The sequence below is a fragment of the Lonchura striata genome, chromosome 5, assembly GCF_050655825.1.
Source record: "Lonchura striata isolate lonStrDom1 chromosome 5, ASM5065582v1, whole genome shotgun sequence".
Taxonomy (NCBI): domain Eukaryota; kingdom Metazoa; phylum Chordata; class Aves; order Passeriformes; family Estrildidae; genus Lonchura; species Lonchura striata.
In genome coordinates this window covers 12,567,822-12,588,435 of record NC_140707.1, presented here as the reverse complement: position 1 = coordinate 12,588,435, position 20,614 = coordinate 12,567,822, and the positions used below count along the sequence as shown (strand labels likewise).

The window sequence follows — 20,614 nt, the reverse complement described above, 5'->3', positions numbered from 1 at the left end:
TGGCAGATTTCTCGAGGAGAATTCCAGCGCAGAAAAAACCAAGCCCCAAGCTTTGTACTGTCAGTTTGCAACGCATATTCGGCATGAAAAAAAAAAAAGGCTGAGTACTTGGGGGTGGGAGATTTGGACTGGGAGAAATCCTGGGCCGTTTTGACATTAGGGAGGCAAAAGGAAACCTGGGACCTGACAAAACAGGGGGATTGCAGGGCCATGGAAATAAATGAGGGATATCTACATGGTGAAAGCAAATTCAGCAGCCCGGGTTCCTGGCGTCAGTTTGTAGGGCTCCCTTGGGACTGTCAGGGAAGCACAAGTTTGGAGCGGGGGCAGCTGGGGTCTGAACATATCCTTCCATGTTTGGATTATTTTCAGTCAGCCTCACCCTAAGTCCCAGGGGGCTCTGGGCAGAAACACAGGCCCTTTTCCCTGGGAAAGAAAACTCACCAGTCCAGATTCCTGATATCAGTTTGTAGGGCTCCCTTGGGACTCTCAGGGCAGCACAAGTTGGAGGTGGGGACAACTTCGGTCTGGGGTACCTCTTTCGATGTATTGACCTTTTGCAGTCAGGTCCCAGCCCAGGGCCAGGGGCCCCTGGGCACATCCTTTGGCCATTTTGCCTGGGAAAGAAAACTCACCAGTCCAGGTTCCTGATATCAGTTTGTTGGGCTCCCTTTGGTCTATCAGGGCAGCACAAGTTTGAGATGGGGACAACTTCGGCCTGAGATATGTAATTGGATGTATGGGTTCTTTGCAGTTAGGTCCCAGCTCAGGACCAGGGTCCCCTGGGCACATGCCTTGATTTTGAGGAAGTTTCTGTTTAGAATGTATGATTTTTTTTGGCTTAAAGTAAAAAATTTATATTTTATTTTTAGTGAGGTTTATTTTTTTTGTTGCTTACTGCTATATTTTGTGATATTTGTGTTAGGTTAGTTGTAGGGATAGCTTTACTTTTATACGTTGAAACGAGGGTCGTGCGTACTGGTGTTCTTAAAGGTTTAATATTTTTATGGTTCTGATATGTTAGGTTAATGAAATTAAGAAGTTTACAAGACTTTTTTTTGTTTTTATTTCGATACGGGCAGGGTTTTCTTAGTTTTAAGGATTTGTTTGGCATAGATTTTAGAGGCGTAATTGAGGGGATAGGACAGGGTGTCTCTGTTAATCTATTTGGCAATTTGTATACTGGGTAAATAAAATTAATATTTTGGTAGAATTTTTGGATTTTGTTAGTTTATTTATTTATGAATTTGTGTGCCTGCAGCTGTAGTGTCTCTGCTGCAAGTCTCAGTATCCATTCATGTTTGTGTGCGTCAGGCAGTCCACTCGTGTACCAGCGAGACCCCCCTGCAAGCGGTCGCAGAGCCGCTCCTTCGCTCTCCTGGGAATTCGGGGAGCGGCACACAGCTCTGCGACGAAGCCTTGATCTTGGTCACTTGAAGGTGGCACCAGGGAGCCTCAGGAGCGGCCGAGGAGTTGCTGTAAGTCGGGGAACTACTAGTGAGGGGGACCAGGGTCCACTCGAGTTTTGGGAACGCCACCTCACCTCGCCTGCTCTTCAGCCAGGCAGACCCTGCCAGGAGGGCGTGGGCGAAGCATGCGGCCCGAGGAGCCCGGCGTTCTCAGGAGAATAATGGTGAGCACAGAATTGCTGAGTTGTGGCTGCTGTGCGGCTGAGACCGTGCAGTGATGTTTGGTGTTCTCGATTGTAGCTGAGCACGGGACCACAGCCCGGTGACCATAGGACATTCCCCGCTGGGGAGGCAGCCTCCATTGCCAGGCGACGTGGATTCTCATGCCCAGATGCCAGAGAGATAAGTGGAGGGCTAAGGCCCACAGAGGGGGTGAAAGCGGGGTGCTGGGAGGGCATTTTGAATGAGCTTTGGGGGTCGGGATGTGCAAGAAGTGTCCCCTTAGATCAGCTAAAGGGAAAGTGTCTGTTTTGATCACAGTGCTGAGGTGCTCAGGGCAGAGCAGTTTTGGTGTGTGTCCTGTCACTTGTCTCTGGTGCATTCTGTGTTCTTTGGGTCTCTCGGTCCTTTCTTCTCCTCAAAAGCTCTCTCTCCCTGTCCTGTGTCACGGGTGTCTGCACGTATTTGTCCCACAACTGCTCTGCCCTGCTGCATAGCCTGTAATAGCACAAGTCCTGGGGACTTGAAATTTGTAATTTGCGGTGTAGTTGGGCTCTAGATTGTATGGGGAGATTGACATAACATGTTTGGTGCTGTGAAGTTGTCCTGCAGCCATTTGACACTAGTCCTAACTTCCTTTCAGGTGCTGACAATTCAAATCTGTGGCAGAGAGCCCCAGTCCTGGGTGAGGGTGTTGCCATGATCAGGTCAGTCATTGTTTGCATTTGCAGGGGCAGCCTGAATGGTGACCATGTTACAGCAGTGTTCTTTGCCTTTATTTTTAGGAGCTCCAGACAGATAGCAGCAGTCAAAGTGGACCAAAGCAGTTGTTTTTGCTCAGCTTTTGGTTTTTGGTGGAACTGTAAGCATCCACTGTTGTTTGTGTGCTTTAGGGAATCCACTCAGAGTACTTATACCACTGTCTCCAACTGGCTGATGGACCAGTTTTCATGCACGTGTGGTCTTGCCAGAAGCATTACAGGACCCTGTGACAGAGCTTTCCAATTTTGCATTTCAAGGACCCCTCCTGGTAACCCACAGGAATGGGCAAGGAGTTGTGGTGAGGCAGGGAAGAGGAGCGAGGGTACCCTCAAGTTGCAGCAATGCCAAGTCACCTTGTCTGCCCTTAACCTAGGTGTGCCTTGAGATGACGGTGTCAGAATCCAAGCGCGCCTGAGGTGTGTGGCCCAAGACTTCTTGGGAGACGGTGAGTAGCAGAATTGTCAGGTTCTGGCCCATGTGCTGTTAAGGTAGTGCGCTGACGTTTGGTTTTCTTTCTCTTGGCAGAGCAAGAGATAACAGCCTGGTGACAACTGGAACTTCCCAGACAGGCAGGAGGCCTCGTTCTGCACCTGATGGGGATTTGCATCCCCAAATATGTGCAAGATAAGGTGAGAGCTACAGCCCACAGAGGGGATGGAAGAGAGGTGCCGGGTTGGGACTCCCCAGGAGGGGTTTTTGAGTCAGTTTTGGAGATGGGGATGTCCAAGAAGTGTCCCCTTAGGCCAGCTAAAGGGAAAGTGTCTGTTTTGATCACAGTGCTGAGGTGCTCAGGGCAGAGCAGTTTTGGTGTGTGTCCTGTCACTTGTCTCTGGTGCACTCTGTGTTCTTTGGATCTCTCGGTCCTTTCTTCTACTCAAAAGCTCTCTCTCCCTGTCCTGTGTCACAGGTGTCTGCACGTATTTTTCCCACAGCTGCTCTGCCCTGCTGCATAGCCTGTAACAACACAAGTCCTGGGGACTTGAAATTGGCAGTGCAAGGTTTAGTTGGGCTCTAGATTTTATGGGGAGATTGACATAACATGTTTGGTGCTGTTAAGTTGTCCTGCAGCTGTTTGACACTAGTCCTAACTTCCTTTCAGACGAAGACAGTTCAGATCAGTGGCAGGGAGCCCCAGTCCTGGGGTGAGGGTGTTGCTATGATCAGGTCAGTCATTGTTTGCATTTGCAGGGGCAGCCTGAATGGTGACCATGTTACAGCAGTGTTCTTTGCCTTTATTTTTAGGAGCTCCAGACAGATAGCAGCAGTCAAAGTGGACCAAAGCAGTTGTTTTTGCTCAGCTTTTGGTTTTTGGTGGAACTGTAAGCATCCACTGTTGTTTGTGTGCTTTAGGGAATCCACTCAGAGTACTTATACCACTGTCTCCAACTGGCTGATGGACCAGTTTTCATGCACGTGTGGTCTTGCCAGAAGCATTACAGGACCCTGTGACAGAGCTTTCCAATTTTGCATTTCAAGGACCCCTCCTGGTAACCCACAGGAATGGGCAAGGAGTTGTGGTGAGGCAGGGAAGAGGAGCGAGGGTACCCTCAAGTTGCAGCAATGCCAAGTCACCTTGTCTGCCCTTAACCTAGGTGTGCCTTGAGATGACGGTGTCAGAATCCAAGCGCGCCTGAGGTGTGTGGCCCAAGACTTCTTGGGAGACGGTGAGTAGCAGAATTGTCAGGTTCTGGCCCATGTGCTGTTAAGGTAGTGCGCTGACGTTTGGTTTTCTTTCTCTTGGCAGAGCAAGAGATAACAGCCTGGTGACAACTGGAACTTCCCAGACAGGCAGGAGGCCTCGTTCTGCACCTGATGGGGATTTGCATCCCCAAATATGTGCAAGATAAGGTGAGAGCTACAGCCCACAGAGGGGATGGAAGAGAGGTGCCGGGTTGGGACTCCCCAGGAGGGGTTTTTGAGTCAGTTTTGGAGATGGGGATGTCCAAGAAGTGTCCCCTTAGGCCAGCTAAAGGGAAAGTGTCTGTTTTGATCACAGTGCTGAGGTGCTCAGGGCAGAGCAGTTTTGGTGTGTGTCCTGTCACTTGTCTCTGGTGCACTCTGTGTTCTTTGGATCTCTCGGTCCTTTCTTCTACTCAAAAGCTCTCTCTCCCTGTCCTGTGTCACAGGTGTCTGCACGTATTTTTCCCACAGCTGCTCTGCCCTGCTGCATAGCCTGTAACAACACAAGTCCTGGGGACTTGAAATTGGCAGTGCAAGGTTTAGTTGGGCTCTAGATTTTATGGGGAGATTGACATAACATGTTTGGTGCTGTTAAGTTGTCCTGCAGCTGTTTGACACTAGTCCTAACTTCCTTTCAGACGAAGACAGTTCAGATCAGTGGCAGGGAGCCCCAGTCCTGGGGTGAGGGTGTTGCTATGATCAGGTCAGTCATTGTTTGCATTTGCAGGGGCAGCCTGAATGGTGACCATGTTACAGCAGTGTTCTTTGCCTTTATTTTTAGGAGCTCCAGACAGATAGCAGCAGTAAAGGCCCTGTGTGCCAGGTGAGCAGTGGACAGAAGCAGTTGTTCTTGCTCAGGTTTCAAGATTTGGTGCAATTGTAAGCATCCATTGTTGTTTGTGTGCTTTAGGGAATCCACTCAGAGTATGCCAAGCCCCTGTCACCAACAGCTGATGGCCTGGATTTCCGTGCTTGTGAGCCCTCTGGAAGGTGTTGCAGGACTCTGAGATGAAGCCTTGAAATTCTGTATTTCAAGATTGCATCAGGGTTGCCTTTGGCAATGGCTGAGGATTTGTGGTGAGTCGCCGAGGTAGGGAGGGGGAGCCAAGGTCCACTCGTGTTTCAGCAATGCTGAGTCTCTTTGTCTCTTCTTAACCCAGGCAGACCCTGCGATGACGGTGGCAGCCTCTGAGCCTGGCCAAAGTGTGTGGCCCGAGCATTCTCAGGAGAATGGTGAGTAGCAGAATTGCTGGGTTTTGTCCATTGTGCAGCTAAGATCATGCAGTGATGTTTGGTGTTCTCGATTGTAGCTGAGCACGGGACCACAGCCCGGTGACCATAGGACATTCCCCGCAGGCGAGGCAGCCTCCATTGCCAGGCGACGTGGATTCTCATCCCCAGATGCCAGAGAGATAAGTGGAGGGCTAAGGCCCGCAGAGGTGGTGAAAGCAGGGTGCTGGGAGGGCCTTTAGGATCAGCTTTGGGGGTGGGCATGTGCAAGAAGTGTCCCCTTAGGCCAGCTAAAGGGAAAGTGTCTGTTTTGATCACAGTGCTGAGGTGCTCAGGGCAGAGCAGTTCTGGTGTGTGTCTTGTCACTTGTCTCTGGTGCACTCTGTGTTCTTTGGGTCTCTCGGTCCTTTCTTCTCCTCAAAAGCTCTCTCTCCCTGTCCTGTGTCACGGGTGTCTGCACGTATTTTTCCCACAGCTGCTCTGCCCTGCTGCATAGCCTGTAATAGCACAAGTCCTGGGGACGTGAAATTGTTAATGCAGGGTGTAGTTGGGCTCTAGATTGTATGGGGAGATTGACATAACATGTTTGGTGCTGTGAAGTTGTCCTGCAGCCGTCTGACACTAGTCCTAACTTCCTTTCAGGTGCAGACAGTTCAGGTCAGTGGCAGAGGGCCCCAGTCCTGGGGTGAGGGTGTTGCTATGATCAGGTCAGTCATTGTTTGCATTTGCAGGGGCAGCCTGAATGGTGACCATGTTACAGCAGTGTTCTTTGCCTTTATTTTTAGGAGCTCCAGACAGATAGCAGCAGTCAAAGTGGACCAAAGCAGTTGTTTTTGCTCAGCTTTTGGTTTTTGGTGGAACTGTAAGCATCCACTGTTGTTTGTGTGCTTTAGGGAATCCACTCAGAGTACTTATACCACTGTCTCCAACTGGCTGATGGACCAGTTTTCATGCACGTGTGGTCTTGCCAGAAGCATTACAGGACCCTGTGACAGAGCTTTCCAATTTTGCATTTCAAGGACCCCTCCTGGTAACCCACAGGAATGGGCAAGGAGTTGTGGTGAGGCAGGGAAGAGGAGCGAGGGTACCCTCAAGTTGCAGCAATGCCAAGTCACCTTGTCTGCCCTTAACCTAGGTGTGCCTTGAGATGACGGTGTCAGAATCCAAGCGCGCCTGAGGTGTGTGGCCCAAGACTTCTTGGGAGACGGTGAGTAGCAGAATTGTCAGGTTCTGGCCCATGTGCTGTTAAGGTAGTGCGCTGACGTTTGGTTTTCTTTCTCTTGGCAGAGCAAGAGATAACAGCCTGGTGACAACTGGAACTTCCCAGACAGGCAGGAGGCCTCGTTCTGCACCTGATGGGGATTTGAATCCCCAGATATGTGCAAGATAAGGTGAGAGCTACAGCCCACAGAGGGGATGGAAGAGAGGTGCCGGGTTGGGACTCCCCAGGAGGGGTTTTTGAGTCAGTTTTGGAGATGGGGATGTCCAAGAAGTGTCCCCTTAGGCCAGCTAAAGGGAAAGTGTCTGTTTTGATCACAGTGCTGAGGTGCTCAGGGCAGAGCAGTTTTGGTGTGTGTCCTGTCACTTGTCTCTGGTGCACTCTGTGTTCTTTGGATCTCTCGGTCCTTTCTTCTACTCAAAAGCTCTCTCTCCCTGTCCTGTGTCACAGGTGTCTGCACGTATTTTTCCCACAGCTGCTCTGCCCTGCTGCATAGCCTGTAACAACACAAGTCCTGGGGACTTGAAATTGGCAGTGCAGGGTTTAGTTGGGCTCTAGATTTTATGGGGAGATTGACATAACATGTTTGGTGCTGTTAAGTTGTCCTGCAGCTGTTTGACACTAGTCCTAACTTCCTTTCAGACGAAGACAGTTCAGATCAGTGGCAGGGAGCCCCAGTCCTGGGGTGAGGGTGTTGCTATGATCAGGTCAGTCATTGTTTGCATTTGCAGGGGCAGCCTGAATGGTGACCGTGTTACAGCAGTGTTCTTTGCCTTTATTTTTAGGAGGTCCCGACAGTTAGCAGCAGTCAAGGCCCTGTGTGCCAGGTGAGCAGTGGACAGAAGCAGTTGTTCTTGCTCAGGTTTCAAGATTTGGTGCAATTGTAAGCATCCATTGTTGTTTGTGTGCTTTAGGGAATCCACTCAGAGTATGCCAAGCCCCTGTCACCAACAGCTGATGGCCTGGATTTCCGTGCTTGTGAGCCCTCTGGAAGGTGTTGCAGGACTCTGAGATGAAGCCTTGAAATTCTGTATTTCAAGATTGCATCAGGGTTGCCTTTGGCAATGGCTGAGAAGTTGTGGTGAGTCACCGAGGTAGGGAGGGGGAGCCAAGGTCCACTCGTGTTTCAGCAATGCTGAGTCTCTTTGTCTCTTCTTAACCCAGGCAGACCCTGCGATGACGGTGGCAGCCTCTGAGCCTGGCCAAAGTGTGTGGCCCGAGCATTCTCAGGAGAATGGTGAGTAGCAGAATTGCTGGGTTTTGTCCATTGTGCACCAAGATCATGCAGTGATGTTTGGGGTTCTCGATTGTAGCTGAGCACGGGACCACAGCCCGGTGACCATAGGACATTCCCCGCAGGCGAGGCAGCCTCCATTGCCAGGCGACGTGGATTCTCATCCCCAGATGCCAGAGAGATAAGTGGAGGGCTAAGGCCCACAGAGGTGGTGAAAGCAGGGTGCTGGGAGGGCCTTTAGGATCAGCTTTGGGGGTGGGCATGTGCAAGAAGTGTCCCCTTAGATCAGCTAAAGGGAAAGTGTCTGTTTTGATCACAGTGCTGAGGTGCTCAGGGCAGAGCAGTTCTGGTGTGTGTCTTGTCACTTGTCTCTGGTGCACTCTGTGTTCTTTGGGTCTCTCGGTCCTTTCTTCTCCTCAAAAGCTCTCTCTCCCTGTCCTGTGTCACGGGTGTCTGCACGTATTTTTCCCACAGCTGCTCTGCCCTGCTGCATAGCCTGTAATAGCACAAGTCCTGGGGACGTGAAATTGTTAATGCAGGGTGTAGTTGGGCTCTAGATTGTATGGGGAGATTGACATAACATGTTTGGTGCTGTGAAGTTGTCCTGCAGCCGTCTGACACTAGTCCTAACTTCCTTTCAGGTGCAGACAGTTCAGGTCAGTGGCAGAGGGCCCCATTCTTGCGTGAGGATTTTCCCATGATCAGGTCAGTCATTGTTTGCATTTGCAGGGGCAGCCTGAATGGTGACCATGTTACAGCAGTGTTCTTTGCCTTTATTTTTAGGAGGTCCCGGTAGTTAGCAGCAGTCAAGGCACTGTGTGCCAAGTGAGCAGTGGACAGAAGGAGTTGTTCTGGCTCATGTCTCCATTTCTGGTGCAATTCTAAGCATCCACTCTTAGTTACTTTGTTTTATTTTAGTCAGTCATCTTGCAAGATATCTCTGGTCCGGATGTCGAAGGCCAGGTGGGTGCAAGCGTAAGGTCTGGGTGGGTGTGCTTTTCAGGGCAGGGGGATGTTGTTTTCACAGAATCTCAGTGTGGGTTTTTTTGCTTTGTTTTTTTTGCAGGTGCTGTCGCTGCCCTAGCTGTGTGAAGGAACAGAGGCGAGCGGGAGAGTTGGCATTTTGGCACGGTGACTCACAGGTGGCCCTTATGCAGCAGCATGCTAAGTGTGTACCTTTTTGTTTTTCAGGTATCCTCCAGGCAGCCTGTGGAGTCAAATTGAGACTTCAGGTGGGCTGGGGCAGCGGTGTGTCGGAGTTTCAGGGATTCCTCTTTCCGTGGGCACTAGTTGCATTTTCTGTTTTGTCTTAGGTACCCTGAGGAGGAGCGTAGCTGAAGTTTGGAAACGGCAGCACCGAAGCGGATGTACAGAACGTCTCGCTGTTCACATCCAACTGACATGGGATTCCATCCGGTTGTCTTGCAAAAGCTAAGTGCTGGGGCCAGTAGGTGGGAGATGGGGGAAAAACCTTCACTATCACAGGAGGCTATTTGATGTTAGCTTGGAGAAGAGGCCCATAGTGGGACGGGCCCCTCGGGAGGGAGAGGGTTTCTCCTCAGCCCCCCCAGAGTCTTCGCCGGGCAGGGCAGTTCCGATCCCTCTCCGCGTTCTCGTGACGTTCGCATCGGCGGCCTTCTTTGACTCTCGACGTTGTCGTGGATCTTTTCACCATAGGAGCCCGCCTTCATGTCTGGAGCTATAGCTAGAGTCACCCTGTAGTCATTTCTTCCTTCTCTAGGCCTACTGAGCTTCTTAGGCTTTCTCTTAAGTGCTTTGGCACTAACATCTTGAAAGGAGTTGCATGTCATCATCAAGTGCTACTGCCCTAGGGCTTTCTTTTCTTTGGCATCATCAGCCCATGGCTCATCTTGGGCGAGGAATCTTGGGTCCATAAGGTGAAATTGCCAGGCAGTTTCCACTTGTGTCTGTGTCACGTTGTCTGTGTCTGTGTCACGTTGTCTGTGTCTGTGTCACGTTGTCTGTGTCTGTGTCACGTTGTCTGTGTCCGTGTCACGTTGTCTGTGTCTTAGGCCTTTGTTACATCTCCATGCTTTAGCAACATCATTTTGTGCCGTATCGGCCATATTTTGCTCACGTACCTTCCTGGATATCAATTATTCTGGCATCTTTACTTATTTACTTTTTGGGACCGGACGATGTACACAAGATGTTCTCATCCATCTTCATTCTCAGTTTTGGTAGCCCTTCTCTTGGACTTCCGTACGGATCTTATTAGCCCTTCATCACCTGACCACAGTAGTTCCGTAGCATCTGCCTTCTCAAAGGATATAGGGCTCAAAAATTAGTCTTCTGGAGAATTATATCAAGTCCTCACTTATCTTGTATCTCTGTCGGCTGACGTTGTATGCACTTATGTTGCACCTACCTGTGTCGGCTTCTATTGTATGTGCGTATGTTGCGCCTACCTATGTTGGCTTATGTTGTTTGTGCTTATACTGTATGTACCTACGTTGCTTTATGTTGTTTGTGCTTATACTGTATGTACCTACGTTGCCTTATGTTGTTTGTGCTTACACTGTATGTACCTACGTTGCCTTATGTTGTATGCACCTCTGTTGTGGCAATTATGATCAGAGCTGCCTTGCCCGGGCACGTAGTCACGCTCAGGTAGAGCAGTTATAAAGCTTTGCCGTTCATCTGTTCTCTACGGGGTTTGGGGTACAACCCTGATGGGCCCAGAGTTGGTATAGCTCCTAGCTCTCAGATAGTCAGTCACTGACCGCCTCCCCTTGTCTCGTAGGTCCCCGGGTCCCTACAGAATTTCCTGGAATCTACCATTTGACATGGAGGTCCTGCGGTCAGAAGAAGCGTTTAAACATATTCTTCAGTGCAGCGTTTCACGTAAGGGTGGCAGCCAGCGTGTCAGCAGAAGAATGTGTGAGAGTGTGACTGTCTGTGTCTGTCTGTGAGAGTTTGTGTGTGCTTGTGTCTGCAGCTGTGTGTGTGTGTGTGTGTGGAGCAGTTCCAACCTTGTGTGTATGGCCTTTGCCTTTCAGGGGGGGTTTTCATCAGGCAGGAGGATTTTTTGGGAGTCTCCGGAGCGAGTTGCCGTGAATGTGAGTTTGTGCGTAACGCGAAGGGGGCGTGCACGTCGGCGGAGCGTTTTGCGCCGTTTTTGTTCCAGGTGCGTCATAACAATAAAAGCGTTGTGGACTTTTCTGAAATGGAGACACGGTTATATTGTGTCAATATGTATTTGGCTTGTAATACATTATATTGTTCTGTCTTTGCAGTTGTTCCTGTCTTTTGATGTATTTTGCTGTATGTAAATTGGACTTGTACTTGTGTGCCTAGGTATGATGTATTCTTTGTTTTATTTGTCTCTGTACTTGCATTTGTATACGTTGTTTCCCTGTGTATTGCTGAAGTTTAAATTAACAGAATAAAGATTAATCAGCCCTAATAATGATACCTCTTACCCTCTGCCCCGCCCACCATTCATCTCCTGTCTTTCTTTGGTGTGGTTGAGTCGTATCATTTTCACCCTTTTTCTCCCTTTGCCTCTTACTTTCCTCTTTAGTCTATTCCTCACTTTATCCTTCCATGTGTAACTCTTTGTCTCTGGCTGTGTTTTCCTTTGTTTCCATTTCTAACACATCTCTATGTTTCTCTAACCCTATTTCCTTCTCACCCTGTCTATTTTCTTCCATTCCTCTACATGTATTTCCCCATGTCTCTTTGTCTGTCTCTTTCAATCTAGGTTTCACTATGTTTTCTTTTTTTTTTTCTCTTTGTCAGCCTTTGTCTTTCTAACACTTGCTATCATTTTCTTTGTCTCTAACCCTTTTTCCTTTTCTGTCCATCTTTAATTTTTTGTGTTTCTAACTCTCTATTTCTTTCTCTCTTGAACCCTACCTTGTGTTCAGTCTCTCCATTTGTTTTCCTGTAGGTTTTCAGCTCTATTTCTTCTTTTTCTTGTCTATTTCCTTTTCTCTTTCATTTCAAGTGCTTCCTTTTCTCTTTGTCTTTCACTCTTTTTCTCTTTACCCCTCCTTTCTTTTGCCTTTCTCTTTCCAATCTGACTTTTTTGGTTTTTCTTTTTATCACTGACTCTTATTTTTCTTGCTCTGTTTTCTTCTTACTCTCTTCTCTTCCTTTTCTTTTTCTCGCTCTTTCTTCTTGCTCTCCTCTCACTCTCTCCTCTTCTTCTTCTCACTCTCCTCTTCTTCTCACACTCTCCTCTTCTTCTCATTCTCTCGTCTTCCTCCTCTCTCCTTTTCTTCTTCTCGCTCTCTCCTCTTCTTCTCACACTGTCTTCATCTCTCTCCTTCTCACTTTCTCCTCTTCCTCCTCTTTCTTCTTGCTCTGACTCTCTCCTCTTCTTCTTACTCTCTCCTCTCCCTCTCCTCTTCTTCATCTCACTCTCTCCTCTTCTTCTCACACTCTCCTTTTCTTCATCTCACTCTCTCCTTCTCACTCGCTCCTCTTCCTCCTCTCTCCTCTTCTCACTTTCTCCTCTTCCTCCTCTCTTCTTCTTCCTCTCTCCTCTTCTTCTCACTCTCTCCTCTTCTTCTCACTCTCTCCTCTTCTTCTCACTCTCTCCTCTTCTCACGCTCTCTTCTCACACTCTCTCCTCACACTCTCTTCTTCATCTCTCTCTCCTTTTCTCCTCACTCTCTCCTCTTCCTCCTCTCTCCTCTTCTTCCTCTCACTCTCTCCTCTTATTCTTCTCACCCTCTCCTCTTCTTCATCTCACTCTCTCCTTTTCTTCTCACTCTGTCCTCTTCCTCCTTTCTCCTCTTCTTCTCACTTTCTCCTCTTCTTCTCACTTTCTCCTCTTCCTCTCTCTTCTTCTTCCTCACTCTCTCCACTTCTCACACTCTTTTTCTTCTCACTCTCTCCTTTTCCTCTTCTCTCCTTTTCTTCTCACTCGCTCTTCTTCCTCCTCTCTCCTTTTCTCACTTTCTCCTCTTCCTCCTCTCTTCTTCTTCCTCCTCTCTCCTCTTCTTGTTCTCACTCTCTCCTTCTTCTCACTTTCTCCTCTTCCTCCTCTCTCCTCGTCTTCCTCCTCTCTCCTCGTCTTCCTCCTCTCTCCTCGTCTTCTCACTCTCTTCTTCATCTCTCTCTCCTTTTCTCCTCACTCTCTCCTCTTCCTCCTCTCTCTTCTTCTCACTCTCCTCTCTCTCATCTTCCTCTTCTCTCTCTCCTTTTCTTCCTCTCACTTACTCCTCTTCCTCTTGTCACTCTCTCCTCTCTTCTCACACTCGCTTCATCTCTCTCTCCTTTTCTTCTCTCTTTCTCCTCTCTCCTCTTTCTCCTCTCTCCTCTTTCTCCTCTCTCCTTCTCACTCTCTCCTCTTCTCACTGTCCTCTTCTTCTCACACTCTCTTCTTCATCTCACTCTCTCCTTTCCTTCTCACTCTTTCCTCTTCCTCTTCTCTCCACCACTTCTTCGCACTTGCTGCTCTTCCTCCTCTCTCCTTCTCACTCGCTGCTTTTCCTCCTCTCTCCTATTCTTCTTCTCTCTCTCCTCTTCCTCCTCTCCCTCTCCTCTTCTTCCTCTCACTTACTCCTCTTCCTCCTCTCTCTTCCTCTTGTCACTCTCTCCTTTCCTTCTCACACTCTCTTCTTCCTCTCACGCTTTCCTCTTCTTGCTCTCTCCTTCTCACACTCTTCTTCATCTCTCTCCCTTTCTTCTCACTCCTCTTCCTCCTCTCTCCTCTTTTTCTTCTCACTCTCTCGTCTTCCTCCTCTCTCTTTTTCCTTTTCTCGCTCTCATCTTCCTCCTCTCTACTTTTCTTCTTGTCTCTCCTCTTCTTATCACTCTCTCCTCTTCTTCTCACTCTCTCCTCCTCTTTCTCTTTTTCCCCTTTCTGTACTTAGAATAAAAAAGCAGGAGTAGAAAATACCGTGCTCCGAGGAAGTAAAAAAAAGAAAAACAACTTTAAAAATAAAAATTTCTACTCCCTGGGAGCATCAAAGTAAAAATAAAAATTTTTACTCCTTGGTAGCATCAAATTTTCTACTGCTGCGCCTGACATTTTTATATTTATATATATATGTATAGGGGGGGTAGGGGAGGGGTCTGTCTGGTAGCCACACCCCCACTCTGAATCCTCCATCTACCCTAACCCCTTCCCTGACCCACCCTCCACCCCCTCCCCCACACCCTGACCCCACCCCTAACCACGCCCCCAATGCTGACCCCCCTCCCCCAATGCTGACCCCTCCCCCTAACCCCCACCCCTGTCCTTACCCCCTCCCCTGGCCCCGCCCCCAGCCACACACCCTCCCCTGACTTCTATTAAGATATCCATTAGGATACGTATAAAAATCTGAAATAAAATATAATAGGAATAAATGTAAGAAATTATGAAAATATAATTTTCCATCAATATCCATTACAAATCCGAATGTGAATATAAATATGAAAAATAGAAAAATAAAGCGTATTGAAATGCAGCTTAAGAGTAAAGCTTTTTTCTTTCGGTTCCTATCGGGTCGCAGGCAGGCTTTTTGTTCCGTTCTTTCCCGCGCGGACGCTTTGGGGCGTTCGCTGCCGAGGCCGTGCCGGCGGGGACGGCGCGGTGCTGCCGCCGTGTGGGCAGAGAGCGGTACTGCAGCCCGCCGCCCGCGGCCGCCATCTTGGGAGTGGCTTGGCGCGGACTCGCTTGAAAAGTGCTGCCGCCTTGTGGGCACAGGGCGGTACTGCAGCCCGACCGGCCGCTTGGGAGTGGCTTGGCGCGGACTCGCTTGAAAAGTGCTGCCGCCTTGTGGACACAGGGCAGTACTGCGGCCCCGCCGCCCGCAGCTGCCCTCTTAGGAGTGGCTTGGCGCAGACTCGCTTGAAAAGTGCTGCCGCCTTGTGGACACAGGGCGGTACTGCAGCCCGGCCGCCCTCTTGGGAGTGGCTTGGCGCGGACTCGCTTGAAAAGTGCTGCCGCCTTGTGGACACAGGGCGGTACTGCGGCCCCCCAGCCAGCGCCCGGCAAAATCACCGAGACGGGGCGAGGGGCGGGAGCGAGCGGCGAGCGGGGCGGTGTCTGTGAGTGAGGGGAGGGCTGGAGGCGGCTCCGCGGCGGCGCCGGATTAGGATGGCAGCGGCGAGGGAGGCTTTCTGTCCCGTTCCGGCCGCCGTCCGTACCGGAACGCTTTGTGCCTTTCTGTCCCTCGCCGGCCGCCGTCCCCCACGTGTCGGGAGCCCGGCGCCGCCGTGATGGCGGCGGGCGGTGGGACCGGGCTCGGGCGGCTCTGGAGGCGCTGCTGGAGGTGGGATTCGGGGCCCGGCGCGCTGAGGGCGGCGGCACCGGGGGGACAGCGGGGGAGGGCGGGCGGGAGCAGCCGGAGGGGACCCGGCACCGGGAATGGGATTGGGGGGGGGCGGGACACACGGACAGGCCCCGGAGCCCCCGGGACCCCCAAAACTCCACTGAGACCCCCAAAAAACCCCCCGGGACCCCTCAGAACCCTCTGGGACCCCCCAAAAATAACCGGGAGCCCCCCGTTCCCGCAGGGCGAAGGCGCTGGCGCTGACCGGGAACCGGGGAGTGGAGCCGGCCGTGGACTGGTGAGGGGGGACCCCAAGAACACTCCCGGCACCCCCAAAAATACCCGGCGGGATCCCCCAAAAACAGCCCCGGGACCGCCAAAAACAGCCTCGGGAACCCAAAAATTCCCTTCAGGACCCCAAACCCCCGCCCAGGACCCCCAAAATTCCTCCCAAAAACCCCCTGAAACCTCCAAACTTCTCCCCGGGACTCCAAAGCCCTCCCTGGGACGCCCAAAATTCTCTTTGGGACCCCAAAACTCCCCCTGGGACCTCCAAATTTCCCTTTAGGACCCCTGAAATTCCTCCTGGGACTCCCAAAACCCCCTGAGACCCCAAAAGTCCTCCTGGGATGCCCCAAAATCCTTCCAGAACCCCCCAGAACCCCCTCCAATTTTGGGTCCCCCCCCGATTCGGGGTTCCCCCCGGTTTTTGGGTCCCCAGGCTGGTGGCTCATGAGGACGACCCCGACTCGGACCCCGAACTCCCCCCGGGTTTGGGGGCGCCGCCCGCGGGCCTGGGGGGGCCCCGGCAGCCGCCGGCCCCCGAGGACGAGACCCAGAAGTGAATTTTGGGGGTCGGGGGGAATTTGGGGGTTGGGGAGGAAAATTTGGGGTATGAGGAGCTCAGGGATATTTTGGGGTTCAGAGTGGTTAATTCGGGGTTTCAGGGTGTTTATGGGAAGGGTTTTTGGGTATTCTCGGGAGGGCTTTGGGGTATTCTTTGGTGGGTTTTAGGATATTTTTGGGTGGATTTTTTGGGGTATTTTTGGGAGGGTTTTGGGCTGGTTTCGGGGCATTTTATGGTGAGTTTTTTGGATATTTTTAGGAGGGTTTGGGTAATTTTGGGTGGGTTTTTTGGGGGCATTTAGGACGATTTTGGGGTATTTTTGGGTGGGTTTTGGGCTGAAGGCGGCTCAGCGGTGGCGCTGGAGAAGGATGGCAGCGGCGAGGGGGGCCCGGCGGGGCCCTGCCTTTGCCAGCCCCTCCTGCCGCCCTCCTTGGAATGGTTTGGGGCAGTATGGGGTTATTGAGGTAGGAGTGATTATTTTGTTGTTGTTGATTTAATGTGGGGTTTTTTTGTTTGTTTGTTTGTTGTTGTCGTTTGATGTATTTGGTTTGTAGAGCAGGAACTGTAGACAGAATCCTGCAGAAGTAATATGGAATTTGTCCTCCCAAAACCCGCCCGGCTTCCAACCACTTTCAGCACGTGGTCTTCCTTAGCAGCACATGGTTGCCCCACACTTGGGAGCCGGTGCACTCTACTTTTCTCTCCTCCTTTGCTGACAGATCCTGCTGAGGCTGAGGACAAAGCCCTACCCCTACACGGACAAGGCAGCAGACCTGGTTCGGGAAGCCAGCGTGCTCCAGGCTGCTCCAGGACTCTGATCAAACATCAGCATCCCCGTCTCTCACGTTGATGGTATGTGGTAACCCCTTAAGAACAGAATTCCACCTTTTTTAACCCTAAGCAGCAAACTGGGGATGGATAACTCTAGAAATCCTGTCATGTAAGGACCTCCAGGATTCAGCCCTCCATGTGTCCTTGGTATCAGAGGTTGGAATTGCAGAGTTGCCACTTTGCCTCCAGACGTAATTTTTGATGTGGTTGTGCCACTTTAACAGTATTTGAAATCTCTCTTCGTGTTCTTGCAGCAGCATTTTCGAACCACAATGGAAATCTAGCCCTTCTGCCGGGAGCTGTTCACAGATTCGTGGAATCCCAGAAGGGTTTGGATGGGAAGGCACCTTTTTTTAAAGCTCGTCCCGTTCCACCCCCTGCCATGGGCAGGGACACCTTCCACCATGCCAGGGTGCTCTAAGCCCTGTCCAGCCTGGCCTTGGACACTTCCAGGGATCCGGGGGCAGCCACAGCTTCTGTGGGCAACCTGTGCTGAGGTGCCCTGAGGAAATGTGTGAGCCGGAGGGAGCCGGGGCCGGGCGGAGGGAGCCGAGCTGTGGGAATGGGCGAATGGAGGCGGGAGCGGGCGGGACTAGGCGAGCGTGGGCGAAAGCGGCCGAAAGGGGCCGAGGAGGCGAGCGGAGCCGAGCTTTGCCGAGTTCAGCCGAGGCGAGCCGAGCTTTGCCGAAGAGGCGAATGGAGGCGAATGCGGCCGGAAATAGCCGAGCGTGGCCGAAAGTAGCCGAAGCTGGCCGAGGAGCCGAGTCCAGCCGAACGGAGCCGAGCTCTGCCGAGCGCAGCAGCCCGGGCGGGGCTGAGCCGGGGCGGAGCCGGGGCGCCGGGAGGATCCCCTCCTGTCCCTCTCTCTCCCGCTCCATGCTCCTGCCCGTGCTCAGTTACCTCTCTTTCCCCCGTTTCCGTGTCCCCCCCAAACCCGGCTCCTTCCTGTCCTGTCCTGTCCCTGCCCCTGCCCCGCTGCTCCGTTCCATTCCCCCTCTCGGTGGTGTGAGATGAGATTTGAGCCCTTTCTGACACCCACGCGTGCTCTTTGTGTTGTCAAATCCCGCGTGTGAGGCAGAAGCTCTCCCTGCCTCTTTTGCAGGTGGATGTGCCATTCAAAGCCCTGGAGGCAGGGCTGAGCACCGGCGAGCCGCGCGTGGCTGCTCTGCACAGGGGGCGTGGCAGGAAACACTCGCTGAGTGCCGGAGGAGCGAACGGGAGCCTTGGCCCTGCCATCCTCTGGGATCTCCGGGGACACTGCAAGCACTGGCAAAGAGCCGAGAGCCATGGGAGCAGCGCTGAGCGAGGCTGTGTCCCAGCCAAGGAGTTCCTCCTGTGTCCCTTAAGAGGATACCCCAGGGCTGGTTTTCTGCATCAAGACTTCTGATCAGACCATCTGTAGACCTCTGGCTTAATGTAAATATTTATTTATATGTTTGTCTCTGACAGCAAAGCACGTATCTCCTGACTTCCCTGCTATTCAGTATCTGCTGAACTGGCTGTGCATTTTTCCTAAGCTAAGGAAAACCCTCCCTCTGATTCTGTAATTTCCAAAGGAGCAGCATTGAGTCACTTGTGTTTTTCTTGTCTCCATAACTTTAGCTTGACTCGTGCTCAAGGACAGGAATGACTCAAGAACTGTATGTGGTGAATTGTTAGTTTGGCGGGGGTTTTTGCAAATTCAGGGCTAAAATGTGATGTAAGAAAAGGCTTTTATTGCAGCAATTAGATTTTTGCAGCATGGCAGATTTTCAAGCCTCTAAGTAAATCACTTCATTCAGATTTAAACTCTCTTGAAATATGCTTGATATGTTTTGGGGTTTTTTTCATTGTTATGCTACTTTTCGTTTTGGTTTGATTTGGCTTTCTTTTTTGCCTGGCGTGGGAAAATTTTACAGCTCTCACTTTTTTCTTCTCCAGTTGAGTATAGTGTTACCTTCTTAATTCAAAAACCATTTGCTGTATGGAAAAAGCACCTTGCCTTTGTGAAGGGCCAGGTGGGAACTGTTTTAATGGCCAGTGGCACAGCCCTGTAGCACACAATTCCCAGGAAGTGGGGAGCCCTCTGCCAGGCAGAGCCACCTGGCCAGGTTCCTGCGGGTGCTGCTGCTGTACCCGGCTGATGAGGTGAGAAGCAGCTTGGCTTTATTGCCAAAATAAAGCTCACCCGTTTTCCTATGAATCCCATCAAAGTGGTCCCAAAGGCTCTGTCACTCAGTCTCTGCTTCCATTGGTGTGGAGAGGCTGGATCCCAGTTATCACCCCAGCAGTGCCCCTGCCTCCCTTTTCCCCACTTTTCTGTTCCAGTCGTACGAAATATTCAGGCTTTGTTTTCTTCCCCCTGCGGTTCACTGCAGATCCCAGAAAACCCACAGGAGGGAAGATCATTCCTTGTGCTTCCACCTCCAGGTGAGAGAGGAGATGGTCACATCCTAGGAGCCTGATTTTGGAATGTTTTATGGAATTGGCCCAGTGCCTTTTACTTCTGGGCTTCCTGGAGTCTGTCCGTGGCAGGTCCAGCCCGTGCTTCAACTGAGAGCCCTCAGTCCGCAGGGAAATGAACCTTTGGGGAAGTTCTTACAGCTCTGCTTAGTGCTTTATGAATGGTGATGATTTTCTGGAAGTAGGCTGTCCATTCTGACCCTTTTTCTTCCCTCTCCCTGCAGACTGTACCTGCTGAGAGGCTGAGGTGAGACCAGGATCTGTAAAATCCCTGACTCTCTGTGTTTTCCCGAGGCTGAAGCCGTGTTTGCTGTCAGTGACGACAGGGTGGGAGATGCTAAACACTGAAAACTTTGGGGTTTTTCCCCTGAACTCCCCAAGACTCTCTGCAGCTGTGCCCTGTCTATCTCTTGAAAGAGTTTCTGGATTTACAAAGGTTTTTACATTCTGCAATATTTATCTATAACTCGATTAAAAAGAATCCTACTGTATCAATGTGGTGTTAATTACTTTGTTTGAGTCGGTTAATTAAAGCGAATTGTTGGTAAGGAGTTTGAGCATCCCTTAGTTGGAGCTGGCAGCTCTTATTTAATTTCTCTTCATTCCTTTAATTTCTTTCAATTATTTCTTAAGCCATTACTGCAATTAGGATGCACGGTAAGGACAAGAGCATTTCTGCCCTGCTGGATTGGGAAATCCGAGCCCAATTCCTTGGAGAGATTGAGGGGATGGGGATCTGTGCCTCAAGCTGGGTTTTGACAGTGGGAATTTGGTGAGGAAGGAAGAGGAGAGATCCCACGGAAAGTGGCTGAGGCCAGTTCCGCTGGCTTTGGGTGCTCCTACCCCCGAGAAAATCATCCTGGCTGAAGGGAACTGGAAGAAGCCAGGGGGCTGCGCCGGGGGCTGTGCAGGGACCCCAAACCCTGGTCAGGGGCGCTGGGCAGTGCCAGCTCCAGAGGAACGCTGCAGAGGGGCTGCGCTGGAGCCCCTCAGCTTCCATGCAGAGATGCTGGCACTGCGGGGCTTTCGGGACACTGCCGAGAGGCTCCGCTGCCAGAGCCGGGGAGTTCTCCCGTTCTTTTCTGTCGTGCTGGGCACCTGGCAAGTCCTTCGAGCCCCGCAGGCTGCCAGTGCCAGCGGAGCAGCTGGAATCACAGACGGTCACACAGAAACCGGGCCGGGAGAGCAAATGAGCTGTTCCATGTTGCTTTTCACAACGCGTTTTGGATTTATACCAGAATCTCTTCTCTCCCCTCAGACCCCGTACCCCTGACTTTTGAGTTTTCTCACAGAAATGTCTCGGCCTGCACCGGGAAAAAGAAAATTCCCTGGCACGGCGGGGAGCGGCGGGGTTTGGGGGTGCTGGGGCGGCACGGGGGTCCCCGCGCCCCGGCCGGTCTCGGTCAGCCCCGGGAAATCGCCGCCGCCGCCGGCTCGGCCCCGGCGCCGCCCCGGTGCTCCGGCCCGAGAGAGACCCCGACCCGCCCGCCGGGGCAGAGGCGGCACCGC

The 20,614-nt window shown here is 51.5% G+C and overlaps 1 protein-coding gene across 6 annotated transcripts; it reads left to right on the top strand.

The window, feature by feature from the left end:
* Positions 1 to 14,873: 14,873 nt before the first annotated feature.
* On the top strand, positions 14,874 to 19,597 carry LOC146767240 (UBX domain-containing protein 1-like). 6 transcript variants are annotated; one of them, XM_085579753.1, is made up of 6 exons: positions 14,874 to 14,985; positions 15,230 to 15,283; positions 15,707 to 15,826; positions 16,552 to 16,684; positions 17,766 to 18,079; positions 19,330 to 19,597. In XM_085579753.1, exons 1-4 carry the CDS (start codon positions 14,933 to 14,935, stop codon positions 16,559 to 16,561), a joined length of 237 nt encoding a protein of 78 aa, XP_085435879.1. In that variant the 5' UTR covers positions 14,874 to 14,932; the 3' UTR covers positions 16,562 to 16,684; positions 17,766 to 18,079; positions 19,330 to 19,597. The 6 variants fall into 6 exon arrangements, 3 of the variants coding, with proteins under 3 accessions (XP_085435879.1, XP_085435878.1, XP_085435877.1); XM_085579752.1 differs by having other exon boundaries at positions 16,918 to 18,079; XM_085579751.1 differs by having other exon boundaries at positions 16,552 to 18,079.
* The last annotated feature ends 1,017 nt before the right edge of the window (positions 19,598 to 20,614 follow it).